Source organism: Trachinotus anak, unplaced genomic scaffold (assembly GCF_046630095.1).
Source record: "Trachinotus anak isolate AG129_WGS33_773 ecotype Australia unplaced genomic scaffold, CSIRO_AGI_Tana_v1 ptg000031l, whole genome shotgun sequence".
NCBI lineage: Eukaryota > Metazoa > Chordata > Actinopteri > Carangiformes > Carangidae > Trachinotus > Trachinotus anak.
Genome location: NW_027273882.1, coordinates 2,956,999 through 2,977,864, shown reverse-complemented (window position 1 = coordinate 2,977,864; position 20,866 = coordinate 2,956,999). Strand labels below are relative to the sequence as shown.

Below are 20,866 nucleotides of genomic sequence, written 5' to 3'. Positions count from 1 at the left end.
GTCATAACTGGCAAGAAAACTACTCCTGGTCATCTTGAGTTAAGACTATACCAAGTTAGATTCTTAGAGGAGATGAATGGTAGTGTTTCAATAATGTCAACCATCCACAGCCTCAGTATTTGTCTTTTTTTTCTTTGAATATAAATGTCTTTATTTACAAATAGGACATCAAATGCTAGAAATAATCTACAATCACTTTGATTGAATGTGGTCGTTCAGTTATTCTCCCCATCTTTTTTTTTCAAATTGCTGTTTATGCCAGTTTAGCATTTCTGCCCTACTGTCCTACTTTGTGCTGTTAATTAGCATTTGCACATTACCAACATCAGGGTGTTTGGCCTCCTATGGAGCTAACTATGCAGTTTATTGTGCCTTGTCATCCAGTGTGTGTATTTACAGGAACGCTTTGCTGAGAAACAACTATGGTTAGTTAGGTAGAGGGAAGAGATAAACTTACAAACAAATGTGTTTATATTTTCTTGACAAAAATGGTGTAGAAAAAAAATGGGGTAGAAATGAATGCTGCGTATTAGTGTAGCTTAACAATTAAATGATATGTTGTCAGTCAAGTTTTTGACCTAGTATTTAGGTTGTCAGAGGTTATGTTAGGCTGGTGAACAGCTGTCATGGGACCATCCTGTCCGGCAAAGATAGGTAGCAGTCTGTCCAGGTGGACCAGGTGTCAGAAGTAAATGAATAAAATGGAGATAAATGGGTAGTCAATAAATTGATTAGTTGGTTTTGATGAATAACTGTTGAATCGTCGGCTTCTATCATAGTAAACTGAAATGTTGAAATTGGTTTTAGGACTTCAGCTCGGACAAAACAAAGAGTTTGATTATGTCAGCTCGGAGAACCTTGGGAAATTGTGATGGCTTTTTTTCTCTGATTTCTCATTCTTCATAGACCAAGCGATTAATTGGAAAAATAATCAGCCAATTAGCTGACGATAAAGATAATCGTTAGTTGCAGCCCTAGAATGAAATCTCCTGCAGGCAACAAGATTGGAGGCATTTCTGGTTCTCTAGTTCTTTGTCTCAAACTGTGAGAGTTCAGAAGGCCTGACAGATTCTCAGCCTCTTGCTGTGCTGCTGTCAGAATGAGTGAGTAGAGTTGTCAGTCAAACAGGAGTCCAAGTAACTGCCCACCACTTCAGGAGATGAAGCAGCTGCTTAAAAAGAGAGATGTTTTTCACAAGGACTAACGCACTCAACACACACACATACACACAAGACGCCAAACAACATGAAATACTGCTGTAATAGTCAAAAGACAAACACATCTGCATGGTTAGAAATTTAAATGTCACCTTGTGAAACTGGAAAATAAGTGGTAATTTGAAACAGCCTTTTTAAATGTTCAAAAATAAGCCTTACATTTCACTGTTCAGTATATTGTTTTTGATGTCATATCTGGAAAAACTGTGGTCCCCTAATAGCAGTGATAATGAAGAAGAAATCAACTTGCACATACATAAAATGGTCTAAAAAGTACAGTAATATACTATTCATCTTATTAGTCTGATGCTTAAGGTCATTCAAGTTTCAAATTTTAGTTGAAAATCTGTTTCGTTATTGTCTGTATTGAACACCAAAAGAATTAAGCTCAGACAGAAGCAGCCAAATCATCAGGGGTTTTCTATGGGTTTTCTACAGGTAATTAGTCATTACTGAAACAAGATAATCATGTGTTGACTGTTGTGGGTCTGGAAGCCACTACAGGTTCTGGGTCTAGTTAGATCAGATCCAAGTTTGTAGCATGAACTGGGAGAAATAGCTTGGCCTAGCATGAAGACTGGAAGCAGGGAGAAAGTGTACTATAGCATGTTAATGCCATACATGTGAACATGTATGGCATTAGTGTAGTATTAGGCAGGCAGATATGCAAACTGTAGTTCCTGTTACAGCATGCAGGTCCAAATGAGATACTCCGTGCTAAGTAGTGAGTTTTAGAGGTATTTGTAGCCAGGCTAGCTGTTTTCCCTTTGCCTCCAGTCTGTATGGTATGCAAAGCCGATTGCTTCTAGTTTAGACTCCATACTTACTACACAGACAAAAGATGGGTATCAGTCTTCTTGTGCACTTCTTGGTAAGACAGTTTCTGGTGCTACTGAGAGGAGTTTGTCTGGATGTTCTCTTGGGATTTTAAATGATTTTATATATAAAACAATAAGTTAAAAAGTCATTGATGCATGCTTGTGAAGCTTTTCCTCTAGACAGGTAATGGACCATATAAAAGAAAAAGCTTTCTCAGGCTCTTAGTTTTCTTTAGTTTCTCAAAATACAACTGGAGCTTAACAGTCTCCTTGAGCCTGATGTCATTACCAGCAACTGAAAATGAACCATGAAACTTTTCCCAAGGGCTCATACTTAACAAAGCTTACAATTGGCTACAGCAAGCTGGTGGGAAAAAATGTTGACAGATCCAGCACTTGCAGACATACAAGGCCAGAGGAAATAGACAAACAAATTCCAAATGGGTCTTGTCTGCTTGGTTCTACCCTGCTGTACAGCATGTGCTACATTACAGCCTTAACTGTGTTGTGCTGTTGCTTTGCTACTGTATCTCACAATGCCAGTCCTCTTTGTATTTTAATGTATTTGTTTTTGTTTGTTTGTGTTGTTGAAGACTGCTCAGTGTGCTCTGCTGTAATCTGGACTCATTTCTGCTGTTGGAGAGCCAGTACAACATCTCCTCCATGCTGCTGCAGAGTCAGAGGGAGAACACCACTGAGCCAGACACCAGTGAGGGGTATGAACTCATAAACACATACTTCAAAATGTATTGTTTGGGAGTTATTAGTTCAATTGTTGTCCATTATGTCATCAGTTCTTTTGTAGTGATTCTTACACAGAGATTAGCATGATAGCCCTTTATAACTTACAAAAACAAAATACTAATTTGTAATGACTTTAATTCTGCCATAAATCCCAAATTAGAAAACATTAAAAAAATATATTTATCATTAGTAATATGGAGCTGTTTCATTATTGTCTTTTTCATAATCCTTGACATCTGAGCCAAGTTTATGTAGGAGGAGTATCATTTAACTGATGCACTGCGGTGGTTGTAACTAAAGTTGGAAAGGCTTTGGCATCGAGAGGTTTCTTTAACTGCTGTAAAATGGTCTTTTCTCTGTACTTTGACTTTACCTCTGTGTTTTCTAGATGTTTCAGTCAAAGTCTGTTTTCTAGAAAGTTCAATTTACTCCAGAGCCAGAGCACGGTGAATTGACGGAAGTTATTTCAGACATTTAGACATTTCAATAGCTTCCACAGTGAGCATGTTCAACTCTCACAGTCATTCTCCTTGTACTCATTCAGAAAAGGCTCTTTGCTTCTCTGTGCATCATCCTGATATGACAGAACACTCTCAAATTTAATCATCCCTCAGGATGAGAAATTGTTTGTTTGTTTGGCTTGTCACAAACAAAATGAAATAAAGCAGAAAGAAAGTGAAAAGGCCATTTCCGAAAGTGGGCGTTCAAGAGCCCCTCTCTCTTTTGTAATGGGCGGCAGAGCCATGGCTATTGGTTATGAATGGAAATGGCCTTGAAATGCCAACTCACACCGCGTATCTGAGTGCTGGCTCAATTTTAGAGAATGATGACTTGTTAATTTGTCCATCCCTTTCCTGCCCTCCCCTCCCCTTGTGCTCTCATTACCATCATCTCCTCTTTCCTTTTACCCTCCTCTCTTCCTCTGCCTCTTCTGTTCAATGTCATCTTAACTTTACTTTTTGGCATCTCACTGTTTCATTCTTTTCCCTTAACTCTCTTTATTTCCTTTTTGATCTGACCTTTTTAATATCAATGGCATCCAAATTCACCACAGCTACTTTATAAGGAAAATCTGCACATTTTATTTTTGCTTGAGTTCTTTGAGCCATGAGTGATGCGACATTTTTCCCCCTGAAAAACGTATGTAAATCACATTTTGTGGCAAACAGCCTCTGGAAAGAGCACTGTACAAGAAGATAGTCCCTTTTTATTACCAATTTCAACTCCAAATTGCCTCAGTTATAGGAACTATCTACGAAGGCTTACACCCTTCGACCCTAAAGTGCCTTTATAATTGTAATGTTCTCTGATCTTATCTGAAATTCAACACGAAACCTTCTCTCTTTCTTCTCTAACTTACCTTGCAGCAATGATACAGTCACAGTCATTCAGAGGCTTCAAACTCTTTGCAAGGTTTTATGACTTTTCAAAGAAACTTGTCTGAGCTACACTAAATTGGGGATGTTTTGAAGTGTTTAAATTTGCACGACCTTGTCTATCAGAAATATTATGTGGCCAAAAAATGTATTATAGTTTATTTATATGCACATTATTGTACATACACATGAGAGACCTTTTTTTCGGATGTCTTTCTCGTTTGGTCATCTTGCAGATACGGTAGCTCATGTATCTCTAAACATTTATTACATTAGGGCATGAGTTGTAATTTTGTTGTTTTTGTTCCTTTTGCACCTACTCTAACACTGCCATCTTTGCCTAACCCCTCTGCCATCATCAGGGAGTTCATCATAGACGGTCTGTCAGTGGAGAGGAATCATGTGCTGGCTCGCGTGAGTGTGGTAGGAGGTCCGTCTGAGAGAAGGCTTCCTCCTCGAGCCCTGCAAGAGGTCTGCTCTGCTTTAGTTTTTACTGTGACCTGGTTTTTAATTGTGGTGGTGTCTTTCCACCTGTCAAGTGGACTGACTATTCTTGGCAATTTAAGTCTTGAATTTTTGCATGAAAGGGAATTATGTGTGTTTATTTTATAGATGCTGAAGTTAAAAAAAAAAAAAAACAACAACTCCTAACGACTATCCTTTGGTGAAATATTGTCTTTCTAATCTTTTTGGGGAGGACAAACACTGACTCCTCACAACTGTTGGTCTTTTTGAACAGCTCCACAGACAGAATCAAACCTAAATAACCATTAATTGGACACTTGGAATTCTGCAGCTTTTCATTGTATTGTTTCACATTGGCCAGTTGTTTTTCATGAGCAAAAACCTTCTGTGAAATAGAGAAAATTTACCATTTCCCATGAACTGTATGTAGTGATTACATTGTTCTTTTTAATCTTTCCTCTCACTATTCCTAATTAACACAAGCAGTCTCCACCATACTCATGATCCAAACTTCACACAAACCCATCCATCCATCAATGTCTATTATGACTTCGCACCACTGATAATTTCATCAGAGGACAGGAGTCCTACTGATTACCAAATGGGCTTCAGTCTTTGTTTTAAGCCTGTAGCCCTATTTACTCAGCCTGTTTTGAGATAGATATCAATTATTTAGGTGTTGTTTACACTGAGCACAAAACAGGAACTAATTTTCACTGAGGTCAAGGAAAGGATATGAAAACAATATCTAAAGGGAGAGACTGTAAATTAGTTTAGTGAGTATTTCCTTCATGTGTCACAGGTCTCTTTTCCTCATCTCTCCAGGTACCTGTAGAGAATAAAAAGGAGCAGAAAGCTGTTAAACAAGTATAGGTTTTGCGTGAAAACAAATGGAAAATGAATTCATTCTTGGTGAGAAATGAGAAGAGAAGCATCACTGTGTTAAAACATCAGTTGTTCCTGACATTTCTGTCTAAATTAAACATTTTCATTGTTATAATGCGTTTTATTTTATACTAATTCAAGTGTTTCATTTGCCAATAATTTAACAGTTAGCTTTCTTGTACTTCTTTACTGCATGGGACAAGAATACTCAAACTACTTCACTGCTGTTACGTCAATTTTTTTTTATAAAGACTAAAGTAAAGAAAGAACAAAAGAACTATTTCACCAGGAGATGTTGTAACTATGACTCTCATAGAGTCAAATGATGTCTTCTGTGTAGGACTATGGCTTTCACTGAACGCACAGAGGTCATTTCCTTGGTTATATTTCTTTGAATTTAGAGCCCAACATGATGTTAAAAAGAGTTTATGTCCTATGGTTCAGGATGTAATACATTATTGCCTCTTCAACATGGTTATGATTCAAAAATTGTTGTTGGTTTTTTTTGTAAATGGGCAGTCAACAGTTTTGTAGGGTGGGGAACTGTCAGGAAATTTGAAATAATTTACCTCATTGTGTAAAATCCTGTATTACCACCCTGCCTGTGTGTCCTCTTCTCAGACTTCCACCAACAGTGTAGCAACTATCAAGAGGGATGAAAAATGATACCACCACAGAGAATGTTTTTAACTGTTACTAGTTACAACAATAAGTCTCAAAGCTGTATTACAATCATCAGTGCCTACCCAACCTGCCGGACTCGTTGTTAGAGAAGCTCATCACCTGAGTGACAGATTCAAAGACCATCAGGGAGTATCATGAGGAGGAGGGGCAGAGACAATTGGATAAAGAGGCCTGCTTTTTAAACACCATTAAGATTTAGAGCACATTATATTGGTGACGCTGAGTTAAGACTCAGAAGTTATGGTTCTTAAAAAATACGTTTTGACAGGTGTAATGAATACAACACCAAAAAGCAGTGGGTTACAAAGAAAGTCATAAAAATAGAAAGTAGGAAGGAACCGTTCATACAAATGAACACATATTGTGATGAACTGCTACCAGCTTGGAGCTAAACAATTGCTCACTAGTGAATTCATCTACGAGTCACTGTTTAACCGCACTACACTGTTCATAGTTTCCAGTGTTTTTAAAATGCTGTGATCAAACACTGTTATCATAGTTTTTTTAGTGTGTTGAATTGCAAAGAAATGTTAACAATCCATAATGCATAACCCATCAATACCCCAGCAAGCACATAAACAGCTATAACGTCTGTCTAGTCAGAGCAGTGCAGCAAATAAATCAAACAAAATAAAACATTTATCGTGAATCATGTAGGTTTGAGGAGGACTGGTAGTTCACCAATACAAAATCCAGAGCTAAAATATTATTTATTATAATTTCATTAAGGTTTAATGAGGTGGTCAAATAATTAACTGAGTTTGTGTATCTGCTCACTCCAGGGAGAAGATCCTTACCCCTGGCCCATGTTTTCAAGCTACCCTCTACCTCACTGCTACACCTTGGACCCGCCAAAGATCCTCCAGAACTCACAGGGTGAGACAAAACATTGCCGATATTAACTGGTGCATTATTTTATTATTATTTATTTTATTTTATTTATTTTTTATTTTTTATTTTATTATTTTTTTTCATCCCTGCACAGACTCTGAGATCAGCGCATTTCTGGCATCATCTAAAGACACAAAGAGTGAGGAGAGCTGGATGGTGATCTGCCGTAGGCTGTACTGCAAAGTCATGATCTCTAAACCCAGCATCCTAAGTGGAAAAGGTAACCTACTGGTACACAGGTAGTTTTGGGTGTTCCTAGTAGTCAGGATGTTCTACCTTCGAACAACGTAATGACAACAAAGCATATATATAGATAACACGACTTAAATCAATCTTAATTTCTCACACACATCATTACACAAGTACAATCAAACAAAAACAAGATTGTGGAGGCTTGAATCTTTATGAATCTTTGCCGATGCCTAAAGCATGGGAAGAACAACAAGCAATTTACTTCCAAACATTTAAAAAGGATAAAGTTTAAGAGAACAGAGTAAATAAATAAAGGCTTAGAATTAACTGAAATAAATGCTTCCAGTAGCAAAGAAGAGCTAACCAGTCATGAGCATTGCACCATTATTTTTTGTTTGCCCCACAAGCCTTATGGGAAATTGAATCTTTGGCTACAGATCAGGAAAATTCCACCTCAATCCAGGTGGTGATGGTAATCCACCTGACGCTGTTCTTTCACTGCCAAAAACAATAGAAGAATACATTATGCACTTAAGCTCTTTAGTTGTAACAATTAATAATTGGCAAAAACAGCTAGCGAGCTAACACCTCTTTTATGGACTAAAAGCAAAACAAGTTTTATTGTCTTTACAGGCTTTTATTAACATAACACTCACTCAACCACAAATCATTCACAGTCCAAACTTATCAGAAGTTAGCAATTCTCTGTTCTCCTTCTGTGTATCTCTATTTGTTGAATTTGCTGCAGCCATTTTTGTCTTTATTTCAAATGACAGGGAGAATGACGTCTTATTTCAGTATAATTCCAGTGTAAATTTCAGATGCTGCTGTGTAGAGGGTACTTTCACAGACAGCTTACTGACACACAGTTACACTTGGGAGGAATAAAGATTGTGTTTGTGTCTTGGAGAGATGGATGCATTTACACCTTTTCAACAATCTCCCAAGATGGTTCAATCTTTTGAGATTGTATAACTGTCTGATCTGCCCAAGACTCATGAGGTGAAGTGTAAACAGGGTCTTTGTTTTCATCATAAAAGATAAAAGTAAGTGACACAGTAAGAGACAGTATCATAAACAGTTGGATAAAACAACCAGTACTAAGTCAACTGGTTATAATGGCAACCGAGTATAATAATCAACCAGCTGTGAAGCTTCAGTGTAAAATACATGTTATACAATAAGTGTGCTATTCTGAGCCTAGAGGAAAAATAATATATGGGTCTTAGAGACTGTTGTGCCCCAGGTTGATCCAACACAACTGGAAAGGGCCAGATGTACAAGTGATATAAAACATGGAAACAATTTTATTTTCCACAAACAATTAGTATTTATAGTGAATAAGAATATGCATCAGGAATATGTGCACCTGTATGTGTTCATACCAGATGCACAAAGTCAAATGAGTCAGCTGAGTGTGAAATAACAATATGTCACTTTAGCCTTTGCTTACATTAGTTTCCTTTTAGCTCTTTATGAATCTACTTCAGTAAATGTTTTATTAATTATTGGAACAATAATGGAAATAATAAAAATAATTCCATATAATACAATAAGACTATACTGCACAGTGGATTTTGTATTTACATTATCTGCTGATGTCTTCTATTGTGCAGCAGGTGCACCACATACACCTCCTCACTGGGACTACATTAATCTCATGTCCATGAACCTTCTAAAAACTCATCACTGCCATTGACAGCCGCTATGAAATGGCACTGACGCCTACTTTTCCTACGTAGGAGTAAATAGCAGTGTTCCAAAGAGAACAAAAATGCATACAAATGAAGGAGGGCTCACAACCTTGTCATTAATGCATGTACCATACTGTGATTGCCTCCTTTCATCAGTACACTGTTGAACTCAGCCTGTAAAGCATCCACTCTCTGCTCTGCAGTGCTCATTTAAAGCTTTTCACTGGAAGACTATGATCAAGATGCATCTGTTGAGCTTTCCTCAGCTGCTATTTTATTTGGCATGTCATTAATCACGCAAAGCCTGGCAATATACTTTTTAAGAAATATCCAGTTACGGAAATTGTAGCTTTTTTAGGCTGACTACTTAAAAATAACATACTTCCTAGGCAATTTATTGAACATTTACTTATGTCTCTCGTATGAAGATGCTGTGATTAGTGCTTGTGTCTTCGATAGGCTTCTATTCAGCTGCAAGACGAAAATGATTAACTATACTATCTCTTCATCAAAACACTCATGATTAGAACTGTTTGCATGTTCAATACCTCTCTATCTTGTAAGCGTATTGATTGCTTAATCGGTCTCCCTCAACAGCATATCAATGAGATGCATTCAGTAGATCTCAGAGTCAGATTTACATTCTGAATCCCGCGAGCAGTTATGATCAGCGCTTATTGTGTTTTCTAAACTGGCAGCTTGTGAAATGATCGTACGGCTGCACTGGAGTGTTCACAGTGGCATTTATCTGTTTGTTGCATGTTAAACAGTTGCATGAATAGGACTTCACTAACATCCTATTTCATTAGCACTTTATGTAACATTTTATGTTGACTTGAAATGATAGAAATCCTTGACTGCCATCATACAATATCTACTTTTTTAATGCAGTTAATATTTACTGATATAGCTCACCTTCCTCTGGTGACACCTTAAGAGTCGTCCTTCAAGTGTAGGGCCAGATAAGTCCCTTTTGTAATCAGCTTTAACTGGACCAAAAGTGGGGCTGTCACTCTATATATTAGCATTTTAGTATGTGCAAGGGCAAATTAAGGAGTAGACTATAATATAACATAACTAGAATATTTCCCATCGCAGGGTACAACAGCATTGCAAACTACAGCCTCCAAAATGACCATAAAACTGAATCAACACCTCTCAAAAACAATTAACATTAAAAACATTAAAAGGTAGGATTGTTACTGCAGGATTGTTGTGTTGTATTGCATGAACTTCAACAAAGTGTAACTAATAAACTGGCAACTGAGTGTGTGAGACACAACAAGTAGTCATTGTAGATTTGTAGTTAATAATACTGACAATAACTTTGTCCAACATATTATATTTCTGTGCAAAATAAATCTTATCAAGAACCACCATGTAGAAGACATCTTAAATTTTAAATGTCACTTGATTCACATATTTATTTATTTAATGGTAAAGAGCATCTGTGGAATTGGAAGTGGAATAGGAAATTAAGCAATGTGGCAGTCATTCCTAATGTATTCTCCTTGATGGGCTGTGGATTGTACCTCATTGCAATCGGTTTGGGAAAAATAATCGAATCATCACCAAATTAATAAATACATTAAGATTTTGTAGGATTTTCTAAAACTGTCATCAAGAGCACACTGAATAATTTCAGTCATAATTACAGCAAAATTAATGTAATGCATAATGCAAAATGCAAATACTGAGTTATATCGGGGATACAACGTGGAAAACATGCTGCCAAATTAGTCATTTTAGCCATTTTATATGCTGGATAGAATATGCATTGTGTACTGTTGTCAATGCAGGATATTCACAAAGAAATGTCTTATTCTACGTTTTTTTCAAATATTTATTATGGCAAGTAAGCAATAGTATCGGTCTAAACAGCTGAGAGTGTCTGTGAAATAAGGCTTAAGTCATTAATTATCTAAATGTCAGCCTCTCACCCATTCCATAAATTAAAACAAACAGGTCCTGTGCAATCTCAGTGTAAGAGATTGGAACTGTATTATCTGTAATGCCTCCTCAAGCCTCATCACCGAGGGATTCCCTGTATTTCCACAATTAGATCTACAGTGACAGTGGGTGTCTCCCTTGCATAGCGATGTGATATGACACTAAAAGCAACACAGTCAGGGTTTACTTAGGGTCAATCAGGGGCAGTGAAGCTGTAAATTGAGAGGATACACATTTGCAGAGAGTAGTCCTATATGATGAGTGAATCTTTTGAAAGTTGCTACTGAATCCTACAATTAAGAAGCATTTGAATCTGTAAACTGGATTTTCATTGCACACAGTTTTTTATTATAGCTGTTCTGGCATACATTTAAGGTATGTGTCTGTTTTTCCCTCCAGTGCTGGCTGACCTTCTGGAGAAGGTTGTGGCCCATCTATCCAGCACCGCCGCAGAGTGCTTCTTCTCTTCAGCTCAGTACAAAGGTCAGTGCAGAAGAGCAACACAGTTTTTTTGACAAGTTAGACAAAAGAAAAATAACTAAAGGGCAGAGTAAGGCAGATTCTTTGTATTTGAGCCATAAATCTAACTTCTGTCTTTTCCATCCTGTTACTTTCTGTTCTGAAAATGATATCAAAATAGTTTAGGTGCTTTAACTATGACATAATTTACAATTTATACTGGTGGGATCTTGTTGAGATCTCTTTCAGTCCTAATTACATACATAATGCTGTGCTTATATATTGATTACTTATTTATTTATATTAATATTGACTTAACACATCTTATTTTGGTGGAGCGTATGACCACCCTGACCCTGAGTCTCTCAAGGCAAGTGTTCGGAAATCACCTGGTGACAGGCTTGTACCGGTGGGGCGTGCTCAGGCTCAACCCAAAGAAGTAATATGTGGGTCCACCCACCAGGTTAGGTGTAGCGGTCATGTGGCAGGTGAAAGCAAGGGTCTTAGTGAAGTGAACCCTGACCATGAAACTCGACGTGGAATTCACCGTGTGACTCCCAGTGTCAGTGCAAGAGGCAGAACAATAGAGACCAATAACTTAAGCCAAAGGTCAAGGTCGACTTTGAAGCTTTATCATGAGATTTGTGCTTAATAACTTGGACACTTGGTGAACCTGCCAACCTCACTACCGGGTGGTGAGTTAGGTCATGTGGTGGGGGAAGCTGACCCAGGAAACCCTGCAGTATCTGGGGATATGTAGGCAGACTGTGGAGTAGCTCTGCAAATTTTAATATAGAAATAATGATGTGTTCAGGTTCAGTATATTTGTGTTAAGGGATAAAATCTAAGATTATAGGTTTGTGTGAGGCTGAGATTTTTTGTGTTTGTCACAGTGACCATTTAATTACCAGTTACTTTGGTGGTTTATTGCGTGGTTGTGGATGAAGGGCTACTTGAGCTCATGTGGTGGTGCTGTGGGGGTAGGCCATTGTTGTAGAGGACCTGAATGGAGTGTCTAAAGATAGATTGTCATATGTTGTGCAGATTGTAAAGCTTTTAGAGGAAAATTTGTTATTTGTGATTTTAGTCTTTATAAATAGATTTGACTGACATGACTGCAAGGACCTCCACTCCCACCTGCGAGAATATGTTCCTACTTTGCAGGGATGGGTTAGTCAAATCTTTGTAGCTTGTCTGAATCAGAAGACGGGTATCGGGAGGTCTGAAGGACTTCAGCTCCTGGCAAAATGTCAGATGACTTAGGAAAGGCAGGTTTTTCAGCGCCTGACTGGGGATATTTTTCTCTTTGGTGGAAGTCACTGAGGTAGATGAAAAGCCCAGCAGTGGCAGCACTTCTGGGCTGGATGAGAGTTTTGAGAGGTTGAAGGCTCTGAAAACTGTTGGGCTGTCCTTGCTGACACACCTCGTCAGTGTTGTGTGATGGTTGGAGACAGTCTCTGTTGACTGGCAGACAGGGGGTAAAAAAGTGGAGAAATTCTTCCTAATTTTCAGAGGAGCTTTTACACCAGGATAAAATTTGTTATGTTTCCCAAACCAAACAAGAGAATGATGTGAGTAGCCTGGCTTGTTTGCTAGCCAGTGGGCTAAACAACTGGATCATACTGATAGTTGCCACAAAGAAAAGCTGCTAATTAGTGAATACCCAATCTTGCACACGGTAAACTTTCCTAAAGGTAAAGAAGTGCTAATAATTTACATATTTTTTCACAAAATGCAATGAAACTAGATTATGGTATCATCATACCCTTCATCTGGGAAACTCTTTGCAAGATGCACTAAACAACAAGAAGGAATGTTCTGCTAATGTTACATGCAGCAACAAATCCTCTAAATGCAATTACTTCTTTATGTTTAATCAGGTTTAATGTGATATTTTTCATATTAGCTTAAATAATCACAGCCTCAGCACTGATTGAGTTGTCTCAGTACTGTCTGTATTAAATCAAATCATCAGTGAAAATAATGAGAAGCTACCCTTGAATTGAATCAATGGTACTGTAGGCCTCTGCTTAAATAATGTTTTGATGTCTGAGCAATCATCAGACATGATAAGTAACTCTCTTTATAATTATGAGACTGTCACTGCTTTAAGCACTGGAAGTGATAAACCCGGATGCAGGGATCAGACAAAGAGAGTCAAGTACAGTTTTAATGTATTTATGTAGAGCTAAAAGCCAAGAGGTGTAGAGCAACAAAACCTACACTTTACTTGAACTTAATAATGGAACAAAATGTGAGGTGAGGTGAGGTGAGGAGCAGCACAGGTTATGTCAGTGAAGTTCAAGTGGTAGAGTGCAATTTTATTATCAAAGAATAATCCAGCTCTTGCCTGCTCAGACCGAGCCAACAACTCTTAGTATAACTGTAAGTATTGTCAACAAAGGTCTCCAGTAAAGACATTCAAGCAATTACTATGCCACTTAAACACATTAAATTTGTCTCGCTTTTCCAGTTTAATTGATTTTTATGCAAATCCATTGCCTATGGTGAGAGCTAGCTTACATAATGACAATATGAAACCTTTTCAACAGTATTTCTTTTATTACAATAAGTGTCAAAAAAGAATAAGTCATTTTTCATGTCAGACGTAAATAAATATTGCAAATATAATCAGATATCAGCCATTTCAAATGCCAAAAAATATGTCTGGCATATTACACATAAGCTAAGAGTTAGTGTCTGAGTTGTTACTCATGTCTCAGGCAAAGAGAACACATAGTCCAGCATTCACAGAGTAGTTTATTTAACCATCATCATTTTACATTAAATATAGACTTTGAATGCTTAGCTAAATATGACTCTTTTATATTGTAGCCAGCACTGAGACTGTTAAAAGAAGAAAAGTGGTTGTGAAATACTGAAATAACATTAATAATCACAGCGCATTAGCTACAAACTGCACCCTCTGCTCTGTAGAAAGTTCTGTAGTTTTGATTTTGTGGCTCTATGTGTACAAAAAAGGGATCAAATAAAATGATAAGCTGGAAGCCTGACTGGGAGTGGCAGGTGGATAAAAAAAAATCAGCTGTCCTTGCTGTCATTTGCTGATTGTGATTGGCATCTGGTTCCATGGGCTTTAAATGATGGAACCAGTTTCCTGCCAAGCTTTTAAAACTGTGAATGGTCTGAAGACCAAGTAGTTGTAGAGTTGTGTGAAGAGTTTAAAGCTGTTGCTTTCATGGTATCTTGTCTGAACAGATGAATGCATCATCATTAATCTTAGAGTAATAAAATGATGCTGATACTCTGCCAAAGATGATACATTTCTTACGCTTCAGATTGTAGTCTTCAGTGGTGTTTATGTTTTAATATCTTTGAAATATTTTTTATCACCCTCTGCTAATTGAAGTGTTTTATCAACAATTTCTAAAAGATTTTATCTCCTTGTTGCCCATCTTTTTCTCTTCACACACACACACACAAAATTGTACTTCTATCTTTGTGAGGACACTCATTGACATAATGCATTCCCTAGCCCCTTACCCTAACTTTAACCATCACAACTGAGTGCCTAACCCTAACCCTGACCCTAACCTTAACCTAAACCTAATTCTAACCATAACTCTAAAACCAAGTCTTAACCCTCAAAATGTGATTTGAAGGTGTCTCAAAAAGTGAGGACTGGCCAAAATGTCCTCACTCTGTTTGTAAAATACTTTTTTTGGTCCTTACTATGTAGTACAAGCACAGACACACCACACACACACACACACACACACATACACACATACACACAGATCTTCAGTAGATTAACTTTGAGAATGCTTTGGACTTGCATAAGTTTTATTCTTTTGTCCTTTGTTTTTATATGCCAATGACAATGAGGTGACCTGACAAGATGGTCAGGGCCTTAATTTACATTGTGTCATTTTGTACAATGGACATATTTCTTTCACCAGCTGGAGGTACAGTTGATATTTGACAACATAGGTGAGGCGAGTTTCTTTATTATTTAAGGTGCTATTCTTTTTAGAAGCTATACTGTCTCATGATGTATATGAACCTTTTCACATAACATTACATAAACCATTCCTCTCAGGAGTTAGCTGCTGTGTCAAACGAGGCAAAAAGTGTTGTTGCAGTGGTTTACCTGTGGGTTAATATCCTGTGTCTGTCTGCTACCTGCAAACTTCATCAAAAAGAGCATTTTCCATGCTCATGGTATCTTAGGTGTTTTTTTTTGTAGGAGTGAAGGCCTGAGTAATGCAAATGTCTGAAATATCGAGCAGAGTTTGATAAACTTTCTGCATGTTGATGTATTCAGGCAAATGTCCCCAAGCTACTGAGGAGGAACACAGAAAATATATGAGAGTCAAAGAATTCAGTCAGATCAGATGTTTTGAATTAGTAGATGGTCATTCTGGCCAGATGACAGCTAATAAGAGGCAGCATCTGTCTGTAGCATGTCTGAAAATGCAGTGTGAAAAATAAATAATAGTGATTAAAAAGGATATGTGGAATGTGTTAAGTGTGCTTTTATTTATTATGCATTTTTCAATAAGGAGAGAGATTTGTCAGCTAGCATTGAAGACTGAAATATTTCCCCACAGTGTATTGAAGGTCTTTTATCAGAGCTGTCTCTGTAAGTCAATCAGTGCAGAGGCATGGCTCCTTCTCTGGGGGCACGCTGATGAAGAATCTTAATTCTGAGTGTTTGTTTTAATGATTTATTTATCTAAGTTCACTCACACACTTCAAAGTTGTTAATTTTTTTCCACTTCATGACTTTTTTTATACTCACTTCATTTTTAGAAAACGTATTTACATAATTTCATTAATACACATCAGTTATGGGGAAAAGTCCTCCCAGGTTTTACATGCAGTGTTGTTGCCAGTATTTATGTGAGTTTATTATTACTGTCATTTGTGTTATATTTTTCACTCAGTCAAAGGATAATATTAATCCACAGTCCAAAATGTCATGTAAGCAGAGCACAGGGTGGATGCAGGGGATTTGTGTTGTGTTTCGTTATAAACCATGTGATGAGTGGTTTGAAGTAATTTACTTTAGTCAGACATGTGAATAAAATCCTCAGCACAGTTGCTTAGAGGCTGTCACCAAGAATCTGTCATGGATTGCTGTATTAGTCTTTACATCTCTTCTATTTCATATTCTCTCTCTCTCTCTCTCGCTCTCTCTCTCTCTCTCTCTCACACACACACACACACACACACACACGTGCAGCTATTCCATTTTACCATCTAATTTTCCTTCCACCAAATAGCCTCTAAGGAGACGGAGGACCTGTCAGGGTCATGTTGAATTCTGCAATCTGCCAGTTACATGGTGTGTGTGTGTGTGTGTGTGTGTGTGTGTGTGTGTGTGTGTGTGTGTGTGTGTGTGTGTGTGTGTGTGTGTGTGTGTGTATGTGTGTGTGTGTGTGTGTGTGCGCGCGCGCGCGCTGGGGGACTGTGTGGTGGGCACCTCTATGTGTTTGATTGACGTTGACTACAGTCTCAGCCACTCTGCCCTACTTGAAAGCTCCCATTGTATGCAGCGAGCAGACTCATTTGCCAAGTATTAACCTCTGTCAGTTCAGGTTTCTGAGTTGTATCTCCTCACTCTTCATGGCCCTGACTCCTGGAGCCAGCTGTCCAGAAATCTCATTTAATCCACCTGCCTGTTGAAACTGGATGACTGAAAGTAAGGAGAGAGCACCTTTTATATGATTGTAACATCTTAATGGTCCAGATGGTGATCTAAGCTTTCTGAAATAAATCCTGATTTCAATAAGTTGTTTCACCACATTCTGCCTTTGGTTAAGGAGCCTTCTGTTCAGTGTTTTAGACAATGGAAGTGCAAAAAGACCAGAAAACAAGAGAGAAACATCACAACTTCACTCACATTATACATTTCTGTGAACACTCAGGAGATGAAGTCCACATAAAGCTCTTTGGTCTTGTTGATGTTGGGTGCAATTTTGTTATCAGAGCTCTGGGAAGCTCAAACTCCTTCCTGTGGGCCATCTGATCATTGTTGGTCACCCAACCCTGTTTTGTAGTATTGTTGACAAACTGTGTGGCAGTGTTTGATTGGTGAACAGGCACAGTTATGAATGAAGAGGTAAATAAACAGGGCTCAGACCACATCCCTAAGAAGCTCCTATACTCACTGAACTCTTTGTTGCTGCTATTTCCACTGTGGCCCTTGTTCAGTTCGTTGCTGTGGTAGATTGGATCCTGTGCCACCCACAGAGCCACGTTTTTTTTGCTGTTGAATTATACAACCAATAATTCAAGGACACAGTCTGTGTCGTCGTCACAGTCGTATCACTGTTCTCTAGTTGAATGTCTTAGAGATGAACAAGCTGTACAGTGCAGCATAAATTACATTAGAAAATAAATTGTTCTTGACCTTGGAAACAACAGTTGTGGCGACTCTCCAACTCAAAATCCACTGGCTCACTTGTTCTGGAGCTTTCAACCGGGTCACTCTGTATTTAAAAGAAAATTCAACCTCAGCTTTACATTTATTTTGAAGGCTGCACACATTGTGGCTGTGCTCATATGACTGCGCAGGCTCCTTGTTTATTGTTGTGTGATCATTTAAAAGGATTTTCTCTTAATGTGTCTCATAACAATGACTCACTCTCCTAAGCCCTTCATTCTGCAGGCTTCTTTATATTGAGGATTACTTTGTTTTTAATTTATCGAAAGCACAGAGGACTGTAACGAATCTGGAAACTGAATCAAACGAGAGCTGCAGATTTCTGATATTACTCTTCATAACTTTCACAGTTGCTTTGCTTGGCAATTAAGAACAGATTTTCATAACTAATGTCAGAGGTGCATTGCATGTGCCATCTTTCAACTGTGGCTCTTTTTAACAAAAGTTAAATGGTTGTGATTATAGTTATTACAAACTGTAAAATAGACTCTCGTGGCACAAAGCTGGAATGAGAGGCGAAGAGAGGAGAGGAGTGGGGAGGGAGAGAATAAATATAACAAGAGAGCATTCATCTTCATTAGACAGTAATTGCCATCAGCAAGAGGTTTTTAGAGATGTTAATATGTGAGGAGAGAAGAGTGAGAGAGGAAATACAGAGCTAGAACTCCTGGTGCTGTTTCATGCCCTCATCAAAAGCTATTTTCTCTCAATTAATACAAGATATGATGGCCTGTGATTAATCTACATCGTCCAGCTCAGATTTTTCTACAGTAACGATATTGAATTATCACTTCAATATGTAGATTACAGCCACCATATTATCATTTCCCTTCAATATTTCTGCACCATTAGTCTGAAAATTGGATTTCAAGTTTTCCCAGCCACTGATGCTGTCTGGATAATACTTCTCCTCATCATCTTACCACAAACTGTCTGAAGCAGGGGATCCATTACCACAAATGTAATAATATTCTGTTTCCCCAAAGTCAGTAGGCAGTGGAAACATCTCCCAAAACAAAATATCACTCCTCCTGCAGTTATTGCTTCATTTATCGTTCTCTCCACACAATTACAACTGTAACTCCAAAATCTAATATATTTTTATGATTCTACACACTTAATGGTACTAAGTAAGAGCCCATGAGAACAGCTGGTGAGTGATAGTTGAACAAAGCTTCAGCGTGTGGATCTAAAGCTGCTATAGTATCTCACTGTTGGACCCACCTCAACAGATTGAGTCCTGAGATAAAGAGCTTTAACACAAGGCTCCAAATTTCATTCTGGGCTTTTTCCAAAACTCAGTCACGCTCCTAAAATCATACGTTGTGACTCTGCTGCTCTAAACCATCAAAATGCTGTCGTGAAACTACCCATGGCTGACTGCTAGTGAAATTACCCAAGTCACCTTCCTACCACAGCACCCTGCAAACATCACAATTAAAAGCCAAACGACTGCTGTAAAACTGCCAACTACAAAATTACCTGGCACAACATCACATCTGTAGTGCCTTCAGAAGCAGTAAGTCATGATACGTTGCCATCCTCCACTGTCGTAATGTTTCCTGTTAGTGATGTCCGGGGATTTCTCCCGGAAAACCTCCATTCCACATTCCCTCCATGGGTACTGCCTCGCTTGATAATGGCCACCTCTCATTTTTAATCTTCTCATTTTACAGCAGAAGAGAAGAGTGTGAAGAGCGCTGTATTATCATCTGTGGAACAGCTGGGAATCAACACCTGTCTCAGGTATGAAGAATGTTTTTCGATAGCAAATAAACCCTTTTTTAATAAGAGAGTCTTACAACAGAAGCCTGGGATGGTGAACCTGCTGTGTACAAACTCTTCCACTCAACTCTTATTATGAACAGTGAGTTTCATTTAAGTAACTGCTGTACTTACTTAAAACTGCTCCTGTTGATAAACCTGACATTTCTGGATCCATATAGTTGTTTGGTGATGTATTTTTTTCATGCCACTGCAGAAAGCAGAAATATCCATAAACACTCTCTGTCAGATTTATATAGCTGTGCATATTTATGGTTGAGATTTATGAACCTCACCTGTTGTGGAATTCTACTTCATAATTAGGCATTGATCAGTGTAGACACAGCCTTAGTCTGTGATTTGCATATGAATGCCTCTGTCTCCCCCAACAGCCTGTAGCCAAGGCTCAACATGCTCACAATGACATGTTAATGTTTAGCAGGTAATATTTACACTGCCCACTAATTAGCACTAAACATCAAAGTCAGCCAGAGCTGACAGAAACAAGGACATAGGTTTGGTTTCAGGGATATTTCTCGTTGGACCACCAAAATGCACACACATCTACTTGTGTTCACTTGTGTACACAAACACACACACACACACAACAACACAAAGCTTGATTCTGTAACATTTTCTTTATGCCACATCTATTTGTTCTTATAACTTGTCCGAAACAGGACTTGTATTACATGATTTTTTTTTTTAATTTAAAGTGATATTTCACATTTCATTTTGTTAATGTAATTCTGTGACTTAAATTAATATTTACATATGATCTGAAAGTCTGTAACTCTGTTTTCTATTGTAGTCTGTTGATTCTGGTTTCCTGAAGCCAATAATGCAGTCATGAACCTCTATTTAATCTTCCTCTTCCATTTCCCAATCATCTCGTTGAACTTACAGCCCACCTGTGAGCCTCATCATGCAATGCTGCTGTTTTCCAACACAGCACATTAGTTTCAGGCTCCCACCTTATTTTTCCAATTTCATATCACACCGAGCTCTGTAAAAACATGGTATGCATGTTCCTAGTTCCTTTATAAATACCAGTTTGTGTGGAAAATGGTGTATGCATGTTTTTTTGTGTTTCCAATGCACATTATTCATATAGTTGGCCCCAGGTACTGGTTTTTATTCCTCAGAATTACAGAGAAAAAAATTTTTCCTGGAGCACAAATTTACATTAATGATGAAAAGGGAGAAGGCCATTTCTGAAGAAACAGAAAACAGTTATACCCGACAGGACATTGAACTGCAGTGAAACAAGAAGAAGAGATATTCAACAATTTCCCAATTCAGCAGCCGGATGCTCTGA

At 38.0% G+C, this 20,866-nt stretch overlaps 1 protein-coding gene across 6 annotated transcripts in view; it reads left to right on the top strand.

Moving 5' to 3' along the window:
* tbc1d32 (TBC1 domain family, member 32) overlaps positions 1–20,866 on the top strand; it is a 71,481-nt gene that overhangs the window by 29,066 nt on the left and 21,549 nt on the right. For 5 of the 6 annotated variants that reach the window (XM_071467981.1, XM_071467982.1, XM_071467983.1 and 2 more), the window contains exons 24-29: positions 2,629–2,751; positions 4,518–4,626; positions 6,972–7,065; positions 7,175–7,300; positions 11,316–11,399; positions 19,461–19,530. In XM_071467981.1, coding sequence (XP_071324082.1) covers positions 2,629–2,751; positions 4,518–4,626; positions 6,972–7,065; positions 7,175–7,300; positions 11,316–11,399; positions 19,461–19,530 — 606 coding nt within the window. The remainder of the gene's footprint in view (positions 1–2,628; positions 2,752–4,517; positions 4,627–6,971; positions 7,066–7,174; positions 7,301–11,315; positions 11,400–19,460; positions 19,531–20,866) is intronic. The other variant, XM_071467980.1, reaches the window with a different exon arrangement.